Here is a 19,070-nt window from a genome sequence, read left to right on the forward strand (position 1 = left end):
GCCTTCCGTCCGCCTTTTCTGGACAGCTCCCACCCTTCCTTTGTCATCCCCACAATTCATTCAGGATAAAGGTGCGGAGGAAGAAGCCATCACCCCAGGGTCTACGGGCTCTCCTGGCTCTTCCCGGATCAGCCTCAAACCTTCCGCTACCCCTTCCGTCTCTGCCTTGTCAGAAAGTTTAACAGAGAAGGGAGTAAAGGGAGAGTGGGTTGTTGCTGGCGCTTATTGCGCGCATGCGCAGCTTCCATTCTCGATCTTCTTTTGGCGCCGCGAGCCAGTGAGAGTCCATGAGAAATTTCTCGTCGGCGCGGACCATGCGCGCCACTTCCGGCCGGGCTCCTAACAACGGGGGAGGCTAGTAACCAGGGAGGGGGGGATGGCGGAGCGGGCGCCGGAGCCCGAGGCGGAGGCGGAGGCTGAGGCGGGCGCGGGCGGGGAGGTGGCCGCCGAGGAGGGCGCGGCGGGCCGCAAGGCGCGGGGCCGCCCGCGGCTCACGGAGTCGGACCGGGCCCGGCGGCGGCTCGAGTCCCGGAAGAAGTACGACGTGCGGCGCGTGTACCTGGGCGAGGCGCACGGGCCCTGGGTGGACCTGCGGCGCCGCAGCGGCTGGAGCGACGCCAAGCTCGCCGCCTACCTCATCTCGCTGGAGCGCGGCCAACGTAGCAGCCGCCACGGGTGAGGGGGCCCGGCCCAACGGAGGGAGGGAGCGAGGGAGGAGACGCCCCCATCCCCCGCTGAGCCTGGTCCCGCCCCCTCCGCCCTCAGGGCCCCGCCCCTGGCACCTGTGAACCCCGCCCAGCGCCCCGACTGCCGGCCTGGGTCTCTGACTGCTGGTCCTGGGACGCGCCTGGCTCGCGGCCCCGCCTTCCTTCGCTCCGACTGCCCAATCCTAGGATACGCCCAGCCTCTCGACCCGCCTCCTGGGCGCTTGGCCCTGCCCCCTAGAGCTCTGGCTGCCCAATCCTGGTACGGGCCCCACCTCCAAGCATTCTAACGGCCCAGTCCCTGGAAGGGCGGCCCCGCCTCCTGAGCCCTGAGGGGCCCGAGGTCCCTGCTGGTCCCCGGCATGTCACATGCCTCATTCCCTAAAACTCCCACAATGTAGCCTGGGGCTGTGACTGGACACCCCGGGCCACCCAGCCCTACCCCTCATGAGGTTCCGGTGACCCACCTGGGACTGCGTGTGGCCCCATTCCCACACTGGAATGGGGCCACTGGGGAGGCCCCACACTCCCAGAGCACCCCTCACAATCCAGATCTCACTCCCCTAAATCTCTTGGCTCTTGGGGAACACCTCTGCCCAGGGAGACTCAGGTGAAGAGGAAACCCCGAGTTAGCTGCTCAGGTGGAGGGCAGAGGCCTTTGCATAATCTGAATCTCGAGAATGAGCAGTAATGGAAGGAATATTTCTCTTCTTGCCTTATAGGTTGATGTGATGATTAAATGAGTTAAAATACAGCAGAGGGCCTCAAACGGTGCCAGGCACATAGTGAGCAGTCCGGATATTAGCTGTCATGATGATGTTTGTTTCCTGTCACAAACAGTGCTGCAACAAAACCCTTGTTCTGCCCTGGTTTTCACTTGTATACATTCACATGTTTCTCTCAGGGGAGATTCTGAGGGCCAAGAATCAACCAGAACCTGTTGAATTGTACCCACCCCCTCCCCAGGGTGGCAGGCTGGTTTATATGCCCAAGAGCAGGGCAGGAAATGCTGGGAGCTTATAAAACTTCAAGCCAGAGTCCCAGCTATTGGAGTTTCTGATTCAGTTAGTCTGGGTGGAGTTGCAGACCCTGTATTTTTTTCTGAAGAGCTTCCAGGGAGACTTGATGTACAGCTGTAGTTGAGAACCACTGACCAGAGGGAGCCCCTGGAGGTTCCGAAGCTGAAAGTGGTATTTACAGAAGCTTGTCTGGCTGAGCTGGAGGTGTGTGGGAGCTGTGCAGGACCGGGGCAGGGGCACTGAGACAACCCAGGCAGTGTGTGGCAAAACCTGACCCCGGGGCACATGAGTAGTCAGGAAAATACACTAAGGGATATTTATTCCTTCAAACTGCATGGCAGTTCTGTGTGGGAGGCACTGTGGTTACCCCCACTTCACAGATGGGAAAACTGAGGCCCAGAGGGGACCAATCCTGCTTGAGGTCACATAGCCAGTCAGTAGCAGAGATAAGACTTGAACTTGGATCTGACTGACGCCAAGTCTGTCTCCACCACGATGTGGCATTCCCCGCACCCCAGCCGTGGCGAGGCTATGAATGGGTGGAGGTGGTCATGGGTGTTTGGATTTGGGTTTGGGTGAGGATCTAGGCAGCCAGCCTGGCCCCTTGGAGGGGAGGTGGAGCCTTGGGAGGCTCCCGGGATGGTACAAGGGGACATGGATTCCTGGGCAGAGGGCAGAGCCTGGGCAGGAGCCCCAAGGAGCTGTCCTGGGCTAGACATGGGGTGTTGGGGCTGAGGATTGCTATCAGGCTGGACAAGAGTCACTTAGGGTGGGCGGTGGAGCTGAGGAGAGACCCTGGACTGGTTGTCAGGACGTTGGTGGCAAGAGCGTGGCCCCAACCACAGCGAGGAGACCCGTGTTCCAGTGCCTGGCTCTGTGATAATACTGAGAATCATAATGGTCATCGTTACCATTTGCTGAGTGATTCTTAATTACCAGGCTCTTTACAATGCGTGACCCCACGCCAACCCCATGAGGAAGGTACTGTTTTGAGCCCACACTACACAGGGGGAAACGGAGGCACAGGGAGGCAGGGTTACTCACCCAGGGTCACAGAGCCTGCTGCTGTGGTTTAGAAGAGGAAGAGCAGGGAAGCAGTCTGAGTCAGGTGGGCAGGTCCTGAAGCATGGTGGCAGGAAGGCAAAGGGAGGCCCTAGCAGGTCCAGGAGAGATGGCTCCAAAGCACCTGCCTGGAGCCTGTGCTGGGTCACAGCTGAATGTGCCATGTAGGGTCAGGAACCTGCTTGGCAGATCTGGTGGCCATCCTGGTGTGGGAGGCCATGGGGGCCCCTGGCCTTAGGGTCTGGCCCTGCCCTGGGCTCCCCAAGGCCATGGCTCACTGGGACACACAGTCAGGGTATTGGGACCCAGGCAGAGCGGGGAAGGCCCTAGAGGTAGGCGGACATGATGGCGTGGCCTTTGGGCCTGAGCTGGCTGCAGGGTCAGGACCCTCATAGAGCAGGCAGTTAGGGCCCAACCATCTCCCCAGGGCTCTGGGCCAGCCTCAGGACCAGGATCTGCAGGTCCTTGGAGGGGGTAGTCCAAAGTCAACTCCATGACTGTTCTACTGGGTAACAAATGACCACAGACTTAGTGGCTTTAAAACCCCACAGATTTATCATCTCACATTTCTGCAGGTCAGGAATCTGGCACATTTTAGCTGGCTCCTCAAGTCAGGGTCTCAGGAGGCTGAAATCAAGTTATCAGCACGCCACAATGTCACCCTAGCAGCTCGCCCAGGGAAAGATCTGCTTCTAGACTTGTTCAGAGCATTGGCAGAATCCATTTCCTCCGGGCTATACGGCTGGGGTCCCTGCGGTCTTGTTGACCATCAGCTGGGACTGCTCTCAGCTCCACAAGGTCGTTCTCAGGTCCTGGTCCCTCACAGGCCCCCTCATGCTCTCAGCCCCCAGTCTCTGACTTCAGCAGGGCCCTTTTAAAGGCTCCCCTGATTAGGTCAGGCTCCCCGAATAAGCTCTCCCTTGATAATCCACTCCCCAGCCACAGGATCCTGGGCAGGCGGCTTTACCCTCAGGGCCTCAGTTTCCCACTCCGTGAGGTGGTTGATGACAGTAGACCCCTGCCAGGTCTGCTGTTGGTGCAGGAGAGCCCAAGTGAAGGGGCAGGGGAAGTAGACCTGGCCCGGGAAGCGGAAGCCCACATTCTACCCCAGCAGGATTGGCATGTCATCATCCATCAGGCCCCAAGCTCACTCCCCGCTGCCCCCTCTCTCTGTTACAGGAAGCCTTGGGAGCAAGTCCCCAAAAAGCCAAAGCGGAAGAAAAGTAAGTGGCGCTGCAACCAGGGTGGAGGTGGCGTTGGGAGTAAGTTGCTTTGTGGTTGGTTCCCTCCCTCCCTCAGGGACCGCTTGTGGAGGGTCCGCGTGTGCCAGGAGCCGTGCAGTCCGGGACAGACCCAGCCCTGCCCTCCCAGAGCCCGCAGTCTCATAGGAAAGACAGGGGACAGGCTGAGCAGGGCTGTGGTGGGGAAGTAGAGGCACGGGGGGGCCCAGAGGAGGGGTCTGACCCAGCCTGGGTCGGGGGTGGGGATGGGATAGGAAGGGTTGGAGGGGCCCCGAACCTGTGCTGTGCCCACCGGGGGTGCTCTCATCATCCCCATCTGACACAGAAAGGCTGAGTCACTGCCCCAGGCTGCACAGCCAGAAAGTGGCCGGGCCAAACTGCAAACCCAGGACCACATGTCTCCCGAGGGGTCCCCTTTGCTCCTCTGCTCTCCTGCCCGGTGCGTGGGAGTCAGCCGGGGAAGAGCCAGGCAGAGCAGAGGGAGCAGCTTGTGCCCAGGCCTAAAGGGCGTGTGCTGTGCCAGGCTCAAGGGGAGCCGGGCGAGGGCAGTCGGAGCAGAGGCTGGAGTGCGTACTCCCACCCCCTGAGCACGGCCCCTGAGCCCTGGGCTGTGGGTCCCAGGCCATGTCCAGCAGGGTGAGGGCCGGTGGTCCAGGGACGGCCGTCTGATGGCAGTGAGCCCCTCTACTTATCACGGTGCTCAGAGGCAGAAGCCGAGCTAAGACTGAGACCCCCAGGCCGAGAGGTGTGTCCTTGGTCCCCCCGGCCCCGTCATCTCCCAGCCCGGAAGGTCAGGGGCACACCTTCAGAGCTGAGTGAAGGGCGAGGGGCAAGGCAGGTGTCTAGAGGAAGAGGGCACAGCCCTTGCAGAGGTCCTGAGGCAGGGCCATACTTGCCTAGTTTAGGAACAGGGAGGAGACCCTGAGGCTCGAGTGGAGTGATCCAGGACAGCAGCAGCAGGAGGTGACAGGGCAGAACACACAGGGCCTGGTGAACCTCAGGGAGGACTTTGGCTCTTACCCCCATTGAGGTGGGAGCCCTGGTGGATTTTTTCTTTTGGCTGCATTGGGTCTTCATTGCTGCGTGCGGGCTTTCTCTAGTTGCGGCGAGCGGGGGCTACTCTTCCTTGCGGTGCACGGGCTTCTCATTGCAGTGTCTTCTCTTGTTGCAGAGCAACGGGCTCTAGGCGCACGGCTTCAGTAGTTGTGGTGCACAGGCTCAGTATTTGTGGCTCGTGTTCCACGGCACGTGGGATCTTCCCGGACCAGGGCTCGAACCCGTGTCCCCCGCATTGGCAGGCAGAGTCTTAACCACTGCACCACCAGGGAAGTCTGCCCTGGTGGATTTTGAGTAGAGAAGGGATGTGGCCCTGACTCTAGTGTTCAGAGACGCCCTCTGTCAGCTGCCGGGGGCAAGGGTGAGAGCTGGGAGACTAGGGCCAAGGGACTGAGCTGGTGCAGGCGGGAGACGCTGAGTTGATGAGGACGATTATAACTGTAACTAACAGCTGACAGTCGTTGCGTGAGCACCTGCCATACACCAGGCTTTATTATGTATATGACTTGACTCAAACAATGAGGACATTCCCTGCCAGTCTCTGTTGTCTCCGGGGCAGGTCTCACATCTCTGAGCCTCAGTTTCCTCATCTGTAAACTGGGGACAGGCCTGGATAATACTCAGGAGGGTGTCTCAACCCCTAGAGCTATAAGACCCATGTGGTTCTGGGGGCCGTGCTGCCCAGAGAGGGTGGTAGGGGTGAGCCGTGCCCCTCATGCCGGCCCGTGCCCCACGTGCGCAGGGCGGCGACGCAACGTAAACTGCCTGAAGAACGTGGTGATCTGGTACGAGGACCACAAGCACCGCTGCCCCTACGAGCCACACCTCGCCGAGCTGGACCCCACCTTTGGCCTGTACACCACGGCTGTGTGGCAGTGCGAGGCTGGGCACCGCTACTTCCAAGACCTGCACTCGCCCCTGAAGCCGCTCAGCGACTCAGACCCTGAGAGTGACAAAGGTGGGTCTGCGAGGGGAGGGCTCACGGTGGCCTCCAGTGTTTGGGGCTCTACAGCCCCTCATGGGCCCTGCCAGCCTCAGGCCAGCGTCGCGGACCTCACAGCAGCTGACATGGCCCTGGCTCTGGATGGCCTTGCAGTCTTTGAGTCCTTGCAGAGCCCAAGAGCTGGTCCCCATTTTGCGGAGGGACAGCCAAGGTGCGGCGCAGTTTGCTCATCTGGGCCTGAGGTCAGTCGCAGGCAGGGCTGAGGTCCAGGAACCTGGCTCAGCGGCTGGAGGGACAGGCAGGTGCTGGGCCTCTCCTGGCCTCTTTGTTCTCCTTTACATCCTCCGGCTCTCTCTCAGGCTCTGCACTGTCTCTCGCAGCCTCACCCTATTTCCCGCCCTCCAGCCTGTTCTCCTCCCTACACCCCGTTCTCTGCTCTTGAGCTTTCTCTTGTTCCTGATCCTCCCCTTTCACCTTTCTGTGTTTCATCCTCTCTCTCTCTCTCTCTCTCTCTCTCTCTCTCTCTCGCATCTCCTTTCGTTTTCTCTCTTCTTCCCACTGTCTCTCCTCCATCTCACTCTCTCACTCCCATTTTCATCCCTTTCTCTCTCCTCCACACCACGGCCCCACCCTCCCCATCTCTCACTGCCCAGCCCCTCCCCTGCCATCCCACATTGGTCACACACACATGTGAGCTGGAGTCCTTCTCAGGACTGGGAGGGACTCATTTATGAAGGTCCAATTGGCCCTGGTAGGGGAGCAGAGGAGATGCCATGGGTGGTGAGGGGCTGCCCGCCTGCCTCGGGGGCTTGGCATCAGGGGGAGCATGGGGCCCTCTGCCAGGCACCCTGCCGGAGCTGAGGGTGGGGTCAGTTACCAGGGCTGAGCCCGCGCTGGCAGGCATCTCTGAGCAGGTGGCATCCCAGCTGGCCGAGGGGAAGCCGTGGGCGAGAGGTGTTCCAGGTGGGCACCCCAGCCAACGGCTGTCCCGTTGTGTGTCAGCCAGGCTCCCAGTGTGCAGCCAGCCCCTCAGCCGTCTTGTCCTCCCGACTCCAGGCCCTGCCCCAAACCACCCTGAATCCTCCGCAGCCTAATGACAGCCCTGTCATTAGCAGTCGAGGAAACCGAGGCCCTGGGAGTAATGTGACTGGCCCATCTGGCACTGGGTCTGGCTGGGATGGGGGTGGCACCCAGAGGAGTCCCCTGACAGCCCAACCCAACTCTGATACCAGTGCCCTCTGGATCTGGGCTCTCAGGAATGAATGCTGGAATCGATTAGCCAGATCTTCTGTGAGGGAGTGGCTGTGTCCCTGTCCCAGCCTGGTCCCTCCGCAGCACCCTTATCAGTTCTCTGCCGAGGGCGGCCCTGCCACCTCGCACTCAGTAAGAAGACCTCGCACCAGGACTGTGGGAGGCCGGTGGGTGCCCTGCCAATTCTGTCATTAATGTCGTTATCAACTGGCAAGAAGTCCAGCGTCGGCTTAACAGCCGGACATTGTAATTGGGGATCCAGGCACAGGCCCTGGCCGTGCCCCCAACTCACTAGGCAACTGCCCCTCCTTCATAGCGGAGCCACGGGGCTCAATCCACCCTGCAGATTACAGGGTGTTAGAAGGAGGGGCGATCCCCCTACCCTGCCCCTGCTGCTGCCCCAGGGCTGAGTCAGGGATGGGGTGTTAGGATAATAACGATAATGGGAAACACTGATAGGGTGCTTACTGTAAGTTCTGCTGTCCTATTTACTCATTAAATACCCCAAACAGCCCCTGAGTAGGTACCAAGTTATCCCCAGGCCCAGAGAGGTTATAAGGCACCCCCCCTTCACACAGCTGGAGGAGTGGGCACCAGGATCCCGCTCCGGCAGTCAGCCTGCACTCTCCATGTGACCTTCTGGGAGTGTAGAACACGTAGTACCCAGACAGCACACCCAAACTGTGTCACGAGTGTGTGTAACTTAAGGTGCAGGCATTCATTTTTCCTGTCCCCAGTTTCTCCCTGCTTGCAGACATTAGCACCAAACACCTGGGTAAGATGCCAGCCCTCTTGGCCTTCATCACAGCCTTGGTCATGGGTTCATTCATTTTTATAAACGTGCACTCAATGTGTACCAAGCAGCACTGTGTACCTGGGCACTGGGGCCTGTGCACAGGGACCCCCATCCTTGTGGAGTTTACGGTATAAAGGGGAAGCAGACAGTAAACAAGATAAACAAGTAAAATCTAGAGTGCAGTGGAAGGCGGTAAGTATTGGGGGGAAAATAAAGGAGAGAAAAGGGTGCTATTTGAGACCAAGTGGTCAGAGGCCTCCCTGAAAAAATACCATTTGAGGAAGGGTCTGATGGAGGTGAAGGAGGGAGCCCACGCAGGTGTCTGAGAAAAGAGGGTTCAGGCAGAGAGAGTGGCGAGTGCAGAGGCCCTGAGGCAGAAACCTGCCTAGTGTCCCTGGGCACAGAAGGGAGGTCAGTGGGGCTGGAGAGGAGGTGACAGGGGCACATGTTCAGGCTGTGTGGCCATGGTGAGGGCTTTGGCTGCTATGCCAAGTGAGTTGGGAAGGGCGTTAACTGAGGTAAGACCAGCTGCCGAGATAGACGCACCCCAGCTCCTGTGACCCAACACAGCTCACTTCCCCCTGCATTCCGGTGAGACTCAGCTGTATTGCACACCTAATGGCAAAGGATGCTGGGACATGTAGTCCACCAGGTGTCAGGAGGAAGAGACGGGTTTGGTGAGCAGCTGGCCTATCTCTTCCACAGGAAGTGATGAGCAGATTCTCAGTCAAAGAGGGACGTGACCTGAGCAGGTGTTCACAGGCTCCCCCTGGCCAGTGAGGGGAGGACAGACTTGGGGGTGGGCAAGGATGGGAGCGGGGGCACCCAGAAGAAGGAACTGCATGGTCCTGGCAGAGGGCTGGCGGGGCCGTGACCAGGGTGTGCGGGGGAGGTAGGAGAAGCCGTCAGCCTGGGGATGTATTTTGGAAGCAGCGCCAACAGGTTTTGCTGACAGATTGGAAGTGGGTGTGAGAGAAAGGGAGAAGTCAAGGAGAGCCCCAGGACTTTGGCCTGAGCAACTGGAAGGGCAGAGCTGCCGCCCGCTGAGACGGGGGTGTCTGTGAGCCATGCAGCCTTTCTCTGAGGGAAGATTCGGAGCCTAGAGTCTGAGATGCCTGTAAGACCCCTCAGAGGGAGCAGTGGGGCGTGATGGGCTGCAGCTCCGCGGGAGGTCCAGGCGAGAACTGTCCACTGGAGACACTGGGGTATGGGTGGTGACGGTATAATAAAAATAGATGCAGGCAGACCTAGGCGATATTGCAGGTTTGATTCCACACCACCACAATAAAGTGAATATCGAAATAAAAGGAGTCTCACGAACTTTTTGGTTTCCCAGTGCATATAAAAGTTATGTTTACACTATACTGTGGTCTATTAAGTGTGCAATAGCATTGTGGGGAAAAAAAAGGTACATTCCTTAATTTAAAAATACTTTGTTGCTGGGGACTTCCCTGGCTGTCCAGTGGTTAGGACTCTGCATTCCCACTGCAGGGGGCACGGGTTCAATCCCTGGTCAGGGAACTAAGATCCTGCCTGCTGAGTATGCTGCTCGGCCAATGATAGATAGATAGATAGATAGATAGATAGATAGATGATAGATAATAAAATTTTTAAAAATACTTTATTGCTAAAAAAATTCCACCATCATCTGAGCCTTCAGTGAGTGGCAATCCTTTTGCAATAGTAACATCAAAGATCATTGATCACAGGTCACCATAACAAATATAATAATAATGAAAAAGTTTCAACGGTTACCAAAACGTGACCCAGAGTGATCAAATGCTGTTGGAAGAATGGCGCCAATAGACTTGCCCGAGGCAGGGTTGCCACAGACCTTCAGTTTGTAAACAGTGTTTGTAATGAGCCCCTTTCGCAAGAGGCCCCTTGGGAACACACCTGAGTCTAATGAAATGACTCAGGGAGGGGCCCCTAGATAGCTTTACGATGGGGGCTGGTCCCCAGAAAGGCCAAACCCAGGGTTAGAGGGTGGCAGCTCTCAGCCCCACCCCCAACCCCCAGGAGCAGATGGGGGCTAGAAACTGGGTTATAAAAACTCTTTTATTTATTTTTTATTTTTATTTTTTTGGCCACGCCGTGTGGCATGCAGGATCTTAGTTCCCCGACCAGGGATCGAACCCGTGCCCCCTGTTTTGGGAGCATGGAGTCTTAACCACTGGACCGCCAGGGAAGTCCCTATAAAAACTCTTAAACAGTGATCCGAGAGCTTCCAGGTCGGTGGACACGTTGAGGCGCTGGGAGATTTACGTGTCTGTAGAGAGCATGGCAGCTCCGTGGCAACCCCCAACCTCCCCCCGCCCCCCTACCGATTACCTTCCCTTGTATATCTGTTCATCAGGCCATTGCTGAGTTGTATCCTTTATAATAAAACTGTGATCAGAAGTAGAGCACTTTCTTGAGTTCTGTGCGTTGTTCTAGCAAATTACCAAAGCTGAGGAGGGCGCTGTGGGAACCTCTGCTTTATAGCCGGAAGTATGGGCGACCCGGGACTTGTGACTGAGATCTGAAGTGGGGGCAGCCTTGTGGGACTGAGCTCTTTAACCCTCAGGGTCTGACGCTGTCTCCAGACAGATAGTGTCAGAACTGAATCGAATTGTTGGACACCCAGCTGGTGTCAAGGATGAGGGTGGTATGAGCCTGGTGGATACCCTGGGATGAGTGGAGCGCTGAGGAGAGGCCCCAGTGAGAGCCTCCCAGGCCCATAAGAACAGAAGAGGCTGAGCAGGGGCCACCAGGGAGGAGCCAGGAACCTGAGTGTGGGTCTGGAGGCTGAGTCAGGAGAGCATCTCAAGGAGTAGGGCCGGCTGTGGAGGATGTGGACCGAGCTGACCGCTCTTATGGGGCTAGGGGAGTCACAGTGCTCAGCCCCCGGGGAGCCTTCAAGCAATACCAGCTGCTGCCGCCACTGTCGTAACTGTCCCCTCTCCTCTGTCACCACAGTGGGCAATGGCCTGGTGGCCGGCAGCTCTGACTCGTCCAGCTCCAGCTCCGGCTCCGAGGAGCCCCCTGAGGGCCAGCAGGCCAAGGCGACAGTGGCGATGGCGGCAGTTACCCCCACCAGCCCAGCGGGCAGCAGCGGGCTCATCACACAGGAGGGCATGCACATCCCCTTCGATGTCCACCACGTGGAGAGCCTGGCTGAGCAGGGCACCCCACTGTGCCCCAACCCGGCCAGCAGCGGGCCCGAAGCCCTGGAGACAGTGGTGTGCGTGCCGGTGCCCGTGCAAGTGGGCCCGGGCCCTAGCACCCTCTTTGAGAACATGCCCCAGGAGGCACTGGGTGAGGTGGTGGCCAGCTGTCCCATGCCAGGCATGGTGCCCGGTTCACAGGTGATCATCATTGCCGGCCCTGGCTACGATGCCCTCACAGCCGAGGGCATCCACCTCAACGTGGCAGCAGGCAACGGTGCCCCCGGAGGGGGCCTGGGTGATGAGGTGCCCTGCGCAATGATGGAGGGTGTGGCCGCCTACACCCAGACAGAGCCAGAGGGCAGCCAGCCCAGCACCGTGGAACCTGACGCCATGACAGGCATTGAGACCAAGAAAGGTCTGGGGGGCCGTGCCAGTCTGGGAGGTTGGGGGGGCCATGATGGGACCTGGGAAGGGGAGGGCGAGTAATGGCCCCAGAGGAAGCTCCTCAGCAGCCTTAGGCCCCACGGACACTCACCCTGTGTCCACCCCCGTAGAGAAGGAGGACCTGCACGTGCTCAAGAAGGAAAAGGAGGAGCCGGTGGCCCCAGAACTGGCAGAGCTGGCTGCGACGGTGCCTGAGAGCGCAGAGCCCGAGGCAGAGGCGGACGGGGAGGAGCTGGACGGCAGCGACATGTCAGCCATCATCTATGAGATCCCCAAGGAGCCCGAGAAGTGGGTGCTGGGGCAGGCGGGGGAGAGGAGGGACGAGGAGCGGCCCTCGGGCCCTCAGCCCTCCTGGTGTCAGAGCCCCGACGCCATGGGCCCTTCCCCTCCAGGAGGCGGCGAAGCAAGCGATCGCGGGTGATGGACGCCGATGGCCTGCTTGAGATGTTCCACTGCCCTTACGAGGGCTGCAGCCAGGTCTACGTGGCCCTCAGCAGCTTCCAGGTGAGGCCGCCATCCAAGTGGGCTGGGTGGGACTGCTTCTGTGTCGGGCTGCCTGCGCGCTGGGTCTGGGCAGTGCAGCTCGTGGAGGGCCCCACCCGGCCCCTCCAGGTGCCACTGGCCTGCCTGCCGTGCACCCACCCAGCCCCAGCTGATCTCAGCCTCAGCCACAGAGAGGCAGCCGTCACCTCTGTGCCCTCCCCTCCTGCTCTCCAGCCCCAGCCATCCTGCCTCCTCAACCAGCCACAGCCTCTCTCTGCACACCCCAGGGGCCTGCCTGGTCCTGGTGGCTCCCCACAGACTACCCCTCTTCCAGCCGCCTGAACTCTTCCTGCCTTTGCCCAGGCCACCCTGTCAGCTCACGATGCTTCCTCTCCAAGCTCAACTGAGGACGGCCCTCCGCCAGGAAGCCCACCCTAGTCCCCCCAGCCCCGGGTCACTGCACTACCAGGACATACCTGCTGTTTGCCCTCTGAGGTCTGGACAGGGTGCCCTGAGAGCAGAGACAGGATCCCGTCACATGCCCACTCCTGGCGCAGGATGTGGCACCAGGAGAACTTTGGATTTGCCAAGTCATGTTTTCATTAAGCACGTGTTGAGCACCTACCGGGTGCCAGGCCTGGTGCTGGGCGCTGGAGCAGTTGTGCTAGTGAGTTAAAGAATGAAAGAACAAAAGAATGAATGACTCGGGGGCTGCCTGCTCCAGGCGCTAGGGGCAGCTTAGCACTATGCAAAGTGCCGCTGTGGGGCTGACAGCCCTGGACTCCGGTCCTAGCCCTGCCACTGCCCACCTGTGAGACACGGGCCAAACCACTAAGCCTCCAGAGCCTTAGTTTCCCCATCCACAAACTGGGCTCATGGCTGATCCCCTTCCCATGGTTCTGACAAGGCTGACTGATGCCCCAGCCCAGAGTCTGGCTGGAGTAGGTGCTCAGTAAGCTGCTCTTTGATCCCAGTTGTGCCCCTGGCCCCCGGCTCGGATCTGGGAGTCCCTGCTCAAGGGCAAGGGCACCCCTCTTCCTCTTCCCCTTCCAGGGAGGCCAGCCCTAGCTGGCCCTCATCTGTCCCCACCCTGGAGAGCTCCAGAGGCGGGCCCATGGCACCCGCAGCCCCACTCCTGCCCCTCTTGCCCCCAGAACCACGTCAACCTTGTGCATCGGAAAGGGAAGACCAAGGTGTGCCCTCACCCCGGCTGCGGCAAGAAGTTCTATTTATCCAACCACCTTCGGCGGCACATGATCATCCACTCAGGTCAGGCCGGGGAGGGGCTGGCAGCTTGAGCCAAAGGCACGGGGGCCTGGGCCTGGGAGCTGGGGCCGGGGCTGGGGCAGGCAGGCTGAAACCCAGACACGGACTGCCCCTCTCTAAGCCTCCTCTGTGTCCACCACAAGGGCTGGTGTGAGACGGTGGAAGTAAAGTGCTTGACTTAGGGCCCGCTGGGCACCTCCCAAGTAGTCAGTAAGCTGTCACTACACGGGTCACAGGGACATCTGCTATTCTAAGGCATGTGGAGCTGGGCAGGGGTTGGCTATCTCTTCCCCAACTTGGCCCTTGGCCTCCCCACTTCCATGAGCAATTCTCACGTGGGACTCAGTTCCAGGACTGAGGGGGGACAGTGAACCACCCCAGGTGGGCAGGGTGGGGAAGTGAACTTGGGCCAGGATTTCTGTTCCGTCTGCTCCAGGCGCCTCCTTAACCCAGGACACTGGGGTGCGGGCCTCACGGGGAGCACTGGTGCCTATACCCAGCAGGAGGGCACGGCTTCAGGTTTTTCAAGAGGCTGGAACTTTGGATTTTTATGTGAGATCGCCCCAATATGTGAAACATTAGAGTCAAATTGAGCCCCACTTTAACTTGGCAGTTTGCACCCTGTGTACCTCAGGAATCCGAGTACGCATTCCTGCTCTGCCCAGTCGCGTTCCTGGGCAGCCTGCGAGCCTCATGCGGGGCCGTAGCTGTCCTTTGTTCTAGCTGCCTTAGCTATTATAGTCGGTATTCGCGCCCAGAGGATGTGGGCTTTCGTCTGCCTGCGCCCAGAGGCCTTGCGCACTACTGGGTCTCGGCAATGCCGCAGTGACCCCACAAACCCCTCTCTCGACGGCGGCCTGCTCAGCCCCGCGTCTCCCCCAGGTGTCCGTGAATTCACCTGTGAAACCTGCGGCAAGTCCTTTAAGAGGAAAAACCACCTGGAGGTGCACCGGCGCACGCACACAGGCGAGACGCCTCTGCAGTGAGTGACGGGCTTCCCGCGAGGGGCTGGGAGGGCATCCGGGCCTGGACTCTCACAGGGCAGCTCCCAAGGGCGGGCGACGTCCCCAGTGTTGCATCTGTGGGGTTTTCAGAGTGCTCCTACCCCAGATGGTGCCCCGCCCCTTCCAGTGGTCTGCCCAGCCTTAGTGGTTGTGTCCCGCCCCCGAGGCGGCCCCTCCCCGGTGCTGCTCCCTTTTGCCCCGCCCTCTCTGACCCCGCCCCCCCCGTGCCTCCCGCGTGCTCCCCTGCAGGTGCGAGATCTGTGGCTACCAGTGCCGACAGCGTGCGTCGCTCAACTGGCACATGAAGAAACACACGGCCGAGGTGCAGTACAACTTCACGTGCGAGCGCTGCGGGAAGCGCTTCGAGAAGCTGGACAGCGTCAAGTTCCACACGCTCAAAAGCCACCCGGACCACAAGCCCGCCTGATCCACCCAACCACTAAACGCCCCTATTTATTCATCCCATCGGACACCATGCCCGAGTCTGCCGGGGCCGGGACAGCCGCGGCCAGCCGCCAGGACCTCGGGCCAGAAGGAGGCGCCTCTGCCCCGCTCCAGGGCTGGGCCCTCAGGGCAGGTCCCCCCGACCCCGCCCGAGTTTTGGAGCTGGCACCTGGGGCTGCACTGCTGGGACTGTGTCAAGAGAGCAGAACGAGATTAAAGAGCGAGAAAGGAGCTGCTCTTCCCCTAGGCCTGGATGATTGGGGGAAGGTGGGCCCCTCTCTGTCTCCAACCTGGTTCCTTCCCGAGCAAGACGGGGGCAGGGGCAGATGCCCCTACAGACCAGACAGCGCTCCTGCCCTTTCCTGTCAACCTCCGCTCTGCCTCGGCTACCTGGGCCTGGCAACCCTAAACACCCCCTCCTTTGACAGGGTCAGGTGTGGAAGGTTGGGGGCCCTGGAGGCTACTGAACATGTCCCAGGTCTCAGGATCCTGACTCCCTCTCCTAATCCCTCATAGAACACTCATTCCTGGTTCTCAGAGAGCTCAGGGAGCAGTTGGGGAGATGTCCAGTAAACCCCTCAGTAAAACATCTACAGCTGTGACAAGCGCCGTGCAGAAAATAGAGTGATACGCTAGTTCCTGGGAGTGCTGTTCAGGTTGGTGGTCAGGGAGGGCCTCTCTGGGGAGGCCTTTGAGCATAGACCAGAATGACAAAGAGGTTCCATCCCTGAAGAAAGACGGGGGAGGCAAATCCCAGGTCGAAGGAACAGCCAGTGCCAAAGCCCCGAGGTGGAACGGGCTCGGCGTGTTCCTGGAACAAGAAGAAAGCCGGAGGAGGGGATTTGGCAGCGGCGGGGCGACTGCACTGGCCCCATTTCCCGGAGGATGATGCTGAGGCCGCCTCCTCCTCCTCCTTATGCGGGCCTTCTGGGAGAGGGACGGGGAGCGATTCCAGGCCACGCGGCCGCCAGATGGCGCGCAAACCTCGTGGGCCCTGGTGGCCGCAGCCACGTGACTCCGGGGACCGCAGCCGCGAGCCAGGGCACGTGCCCGGGGAAGCTCTATGGCGCCACGCGCAGAATGGCCCCGCCGGCCCCTCACCAGCTTGTGGGGGCGGGGCAGCAGCTAGGCCTCATTTTATTTTTCGGACTGGGAGCTACCCCAGCTGGGGACGGATGAGTTGGAGAGGATGAGCGAGTCCGGCTACTGGGGCCGCCCCCGCGAGCCTCCCCGCAAGGCTCAGTCCCCTTTCGCTATCCCCGCACAACCGGGAGCCAGCAGTTTCCATGGGAACTGCAGCCTGGTCTGCGCGCCCAGGAGTAGCTTCCTTCCCGGCACAAGCACAGTTTCCGATCCGACAGGAGCGAGGATGAACACGGGATGGGGAACAAGCCATCGCTCGGGGTCCCCGGGGTCGGCAGCCAGGTCGCCCTGGCAAATCCAAGAAGGGCCAACCGGGGATCCGCATCGCCACCGCCCAGATTGCGCGGGCCATTATGATTGGCCTTCCCTTTCCATCGTCGTGGCAGCGCTGTCTGCTGCTCGCGCTCCCATTGGCTCAATCTCGAAGGCATCTTCCCTCAATTGGTCGTCTCGGGGGCCATCCCTGATTGGTCAAATTAGGCTCTCCTCGCTGGGTTTGATGGCACTCTCGGACAGTCTGGAGCTTAAAAGGGCGTGCACGGACGAGGATAGAGTTTGGATAGCGACTCTCGGGTGCGGGGACCCGGGCTACGCAGCCCGCAGCGCCCTGGACAGGGCCGTCGGACCGCTGTCTGTGGTGCTGAAGCCTCACTCAAAGGCTCCCCTAGTGTTCTAGTGAGAACACCTCCTCGCGCCTGGTGGCCGCCCTGACAAAAACGTGCACTCGCGCCCGCACACCACAAGAGACTGCGCCACCCCCTATCGCCTGACAGAAAGGCCAGGTCCCGCTTAGCAGAGAGGGAGTGGGACTCACAGGCGGACCAATCACGAGCCCGGGAAGCCAGGACATTTACATGGCAAAACCGTCCACCCGAAGTTTATGGGGTCCGAGACGGCCCGATGGTTTACTGGGTCTTCAGGGCACCGAAGGGGTTTGCCTGGAACCCTGAGCCCCAAACTTCTTCACTCCCTTTGGAGCAGTGCCCCTGCACTGTGGGATGCCCATTCCCCACCCCCTTTAAACCTTAGAGACGCCTAGCCTGCTCAAAATCCACAGGGTCCCAATTCCTTCTTCAGGCTGACTAGGTCCCCAGCCACCCCCACCTTCCTCCCTTGGTCTTGGGACTACATATGGTCCTCCCAAACGTGGGGACCCAGGCCTCTGCTCATTGAAGTCTAGGTTCCTCGTTCCTCTGCAGTGCTCTTGGTGGACAGCACCTCCTGAAGGTAGTACAATCGAGCCATCAATATCTCCTCGCCCTCTTTGCTCCTCCAGCTCTGGGTGCTGGACAGAGGGGAACCCTTCCTGTCTTCCGGGCAGAAAGCCCGCCCAAGAAAGGGCGCCAACGCAGGAAGTAGGATCCGTGAGGGCAAAAGGGCCCGAATCTGGCAACCCGAGGCCCCAGGATGTGCCTTCTGGGCGTGCGAAGTCCTGGCCAGCGCGCCCTCTCTTCCACCTGCCGCGCCGTCGGGCGCCGCGAGGAGGCGGGGCTCGGTTGCCGTAGCCAATAAGCGACGCCGGCGCTGGCAGCTGCTGCTATAAAGGGCTGGGGGCGGCGGCGGCGCGGCCCAGAGCGCGGAGCGCGCAGCGCGGGCCGGAGGGAGGGAGGGAGGGCGGGCGAGGGGAGAGGACTGAACACCGGGGACCAGACGGGCCGGGCCGAGGGGCGGCGGCGAAAGGCAGAGCGCAGCGATCTCTGTCGGGAAGCGCAACCTCCTCGGGCCCCGCGGGGCCGCGCAGGGGGCGTTCTCAATCCCGCGCCCGCTCCCTCTTTCCATCCCCTGCCGCCCGCAGGCCACCCCGGGGCCCGGTTATCCGCGCGCGCGTACCCGGGCTCGGGCCCGTCCCCGGCCCTCGAGGGAGTCGCTGCCCTCACCGAGACCTCTGCAGCGGCCGCACCAGAGGCCGCCCGGGCAGGACCCCGGCGTGAGCATCGAGCGCCCCCCAAGGAGTGCACGACCCCCGGAGCCACCCTCAACACGGACCGCGCCCGCCGGGCACACAAGAATGGTCACTGTAGGTATTCCCCTGTCGCTGAGAGGGAACCTAGTCGGAGAGGGGTTAGGCACAGGCTCCGAAGAGATGGGAGGGGGGGTAGGACCAGGCCTAGCTAGGCCCGGGTGGGGGGGGGGGGTAGGACCGAGCCTCGGGGCCTGAGAGTGGACAGAGCCGCGCCCAGAGTGCTGGGGGCTCTTAGAGTCTGGCTTGAGAGGCCTTAGGGAATCGAGCTGCGATTCGGGGGGCATCCTACGGCGCCCTGGGGGCGGGATTGCCCCCCCTTCAGCAGGCCTGATGGGGGAGGGGACGCCGCGGCGTAGGATGCCTCCTCCATCCAGGCCCGGACCCAGCAGGCCTCCCAGGCAAACGCAGGGCCCCAGTCACTGGTGCTGGGCCAGGACAAGGCGGCAAGGAGTCCCCGAGAGCCCCAGGGAAGGGGTGGCGTCGGATCGCGCGCCCTGGGCCTCGACCGCGCCCTGGAGCCGGGCGTCTCGTCCTCAAGCCCGTCGACCTTGCGGCAAGCGGGGAGGGGAGAGGAGGGGGCGCGCCCGGCGGCCCCGCGGGCCCGCCGCCACCGCCGCCGCGTCCCTTTGTTTCTCGGCGCTTCTTCGCGGGCCGTAGCCTCGCGCGGGCGCCTCAGGCTGCGGGGAGGGGGAGGGGAGAGGAGGGCTCGTAGGGGGTGCTCCGCCGCTCCTGGGCCCCCGCCTCCGGGGGATGGGGTAAGGGGCTCAGACAGGCCCCTTAGGCCAGGTTCAGGCGTCCCACCCCGCCAGAGCTCTGGGCCGCGGGATGACCTTGAGCGCGCCCGCCCGCCCGCACCACTCGCCCCGCGCTCGGGGCTTTCAGCAGCCACAGAGCTGGTCAGCTCCCGAGCGCCCGGCCACGCCCGGCCACGCCCTTACTAACCACGCCCCTGCCCCGCCCATCTAAGCCCCGCCCCAGGGGCCCCAGGGGCCCTGCCTCTTCCGAGCCCTCGGATTTCCACTGGCAGCCCGGGCGTATCCCGGGGGCGGGGCTGGCCAATTCTAGACCCACCCCAGCTCCACCCCCGCCCCCGCCGCGCGAC

At 61.2% G+C, this 19,070-nt stretch overlaps 1 protein-coding gene across 1 annotated transcript; it reads left to right on the forward strand.

Annotated features, from left to right (window-relative positions):
- Window positions 1–376: 376 nt before the first annotated feature.
- ZNF653 (zinc finger protein 653) lies at window positions 377–15,086 on the forward strand (the record flags this gene model as incomplete). The annotated part of the gene is made up of 9 exons (XM_082652510.1): window positions 377–675; window positions 3,965–4,008; window positions 5,825–6,040; window positions 11,031–11,636; window positions 11,776–11,953; window positions 12,058–12,169; window positions 13,303–13,417; window positions 14,297–14,396; window positions 14,668–15,086. The coding sequence occupies 9 exons, from the start codon at window positions 377–379 to the stop codon at window positions 14,843–14,845; spliced, it is 1,848 nt and encodes a 615-aa protein (XP_082508636.1). The 3' UTR covers window positions 14,846–15,086.
- Between the last annotated feature and the right edge of the window lie 3,984 nt (window positions 15,087–19,070).

Source organism: Grampus griseus (genome assembly GCF_964374135.1).
Source record: "Grampus griseus genome assembly, chromosome: 3".
NCBI lineage: Eukaryota > Metazoa > Chordata > Mammalia > Artiodactyla > Delphinidae > Grampus > Grampus griseus.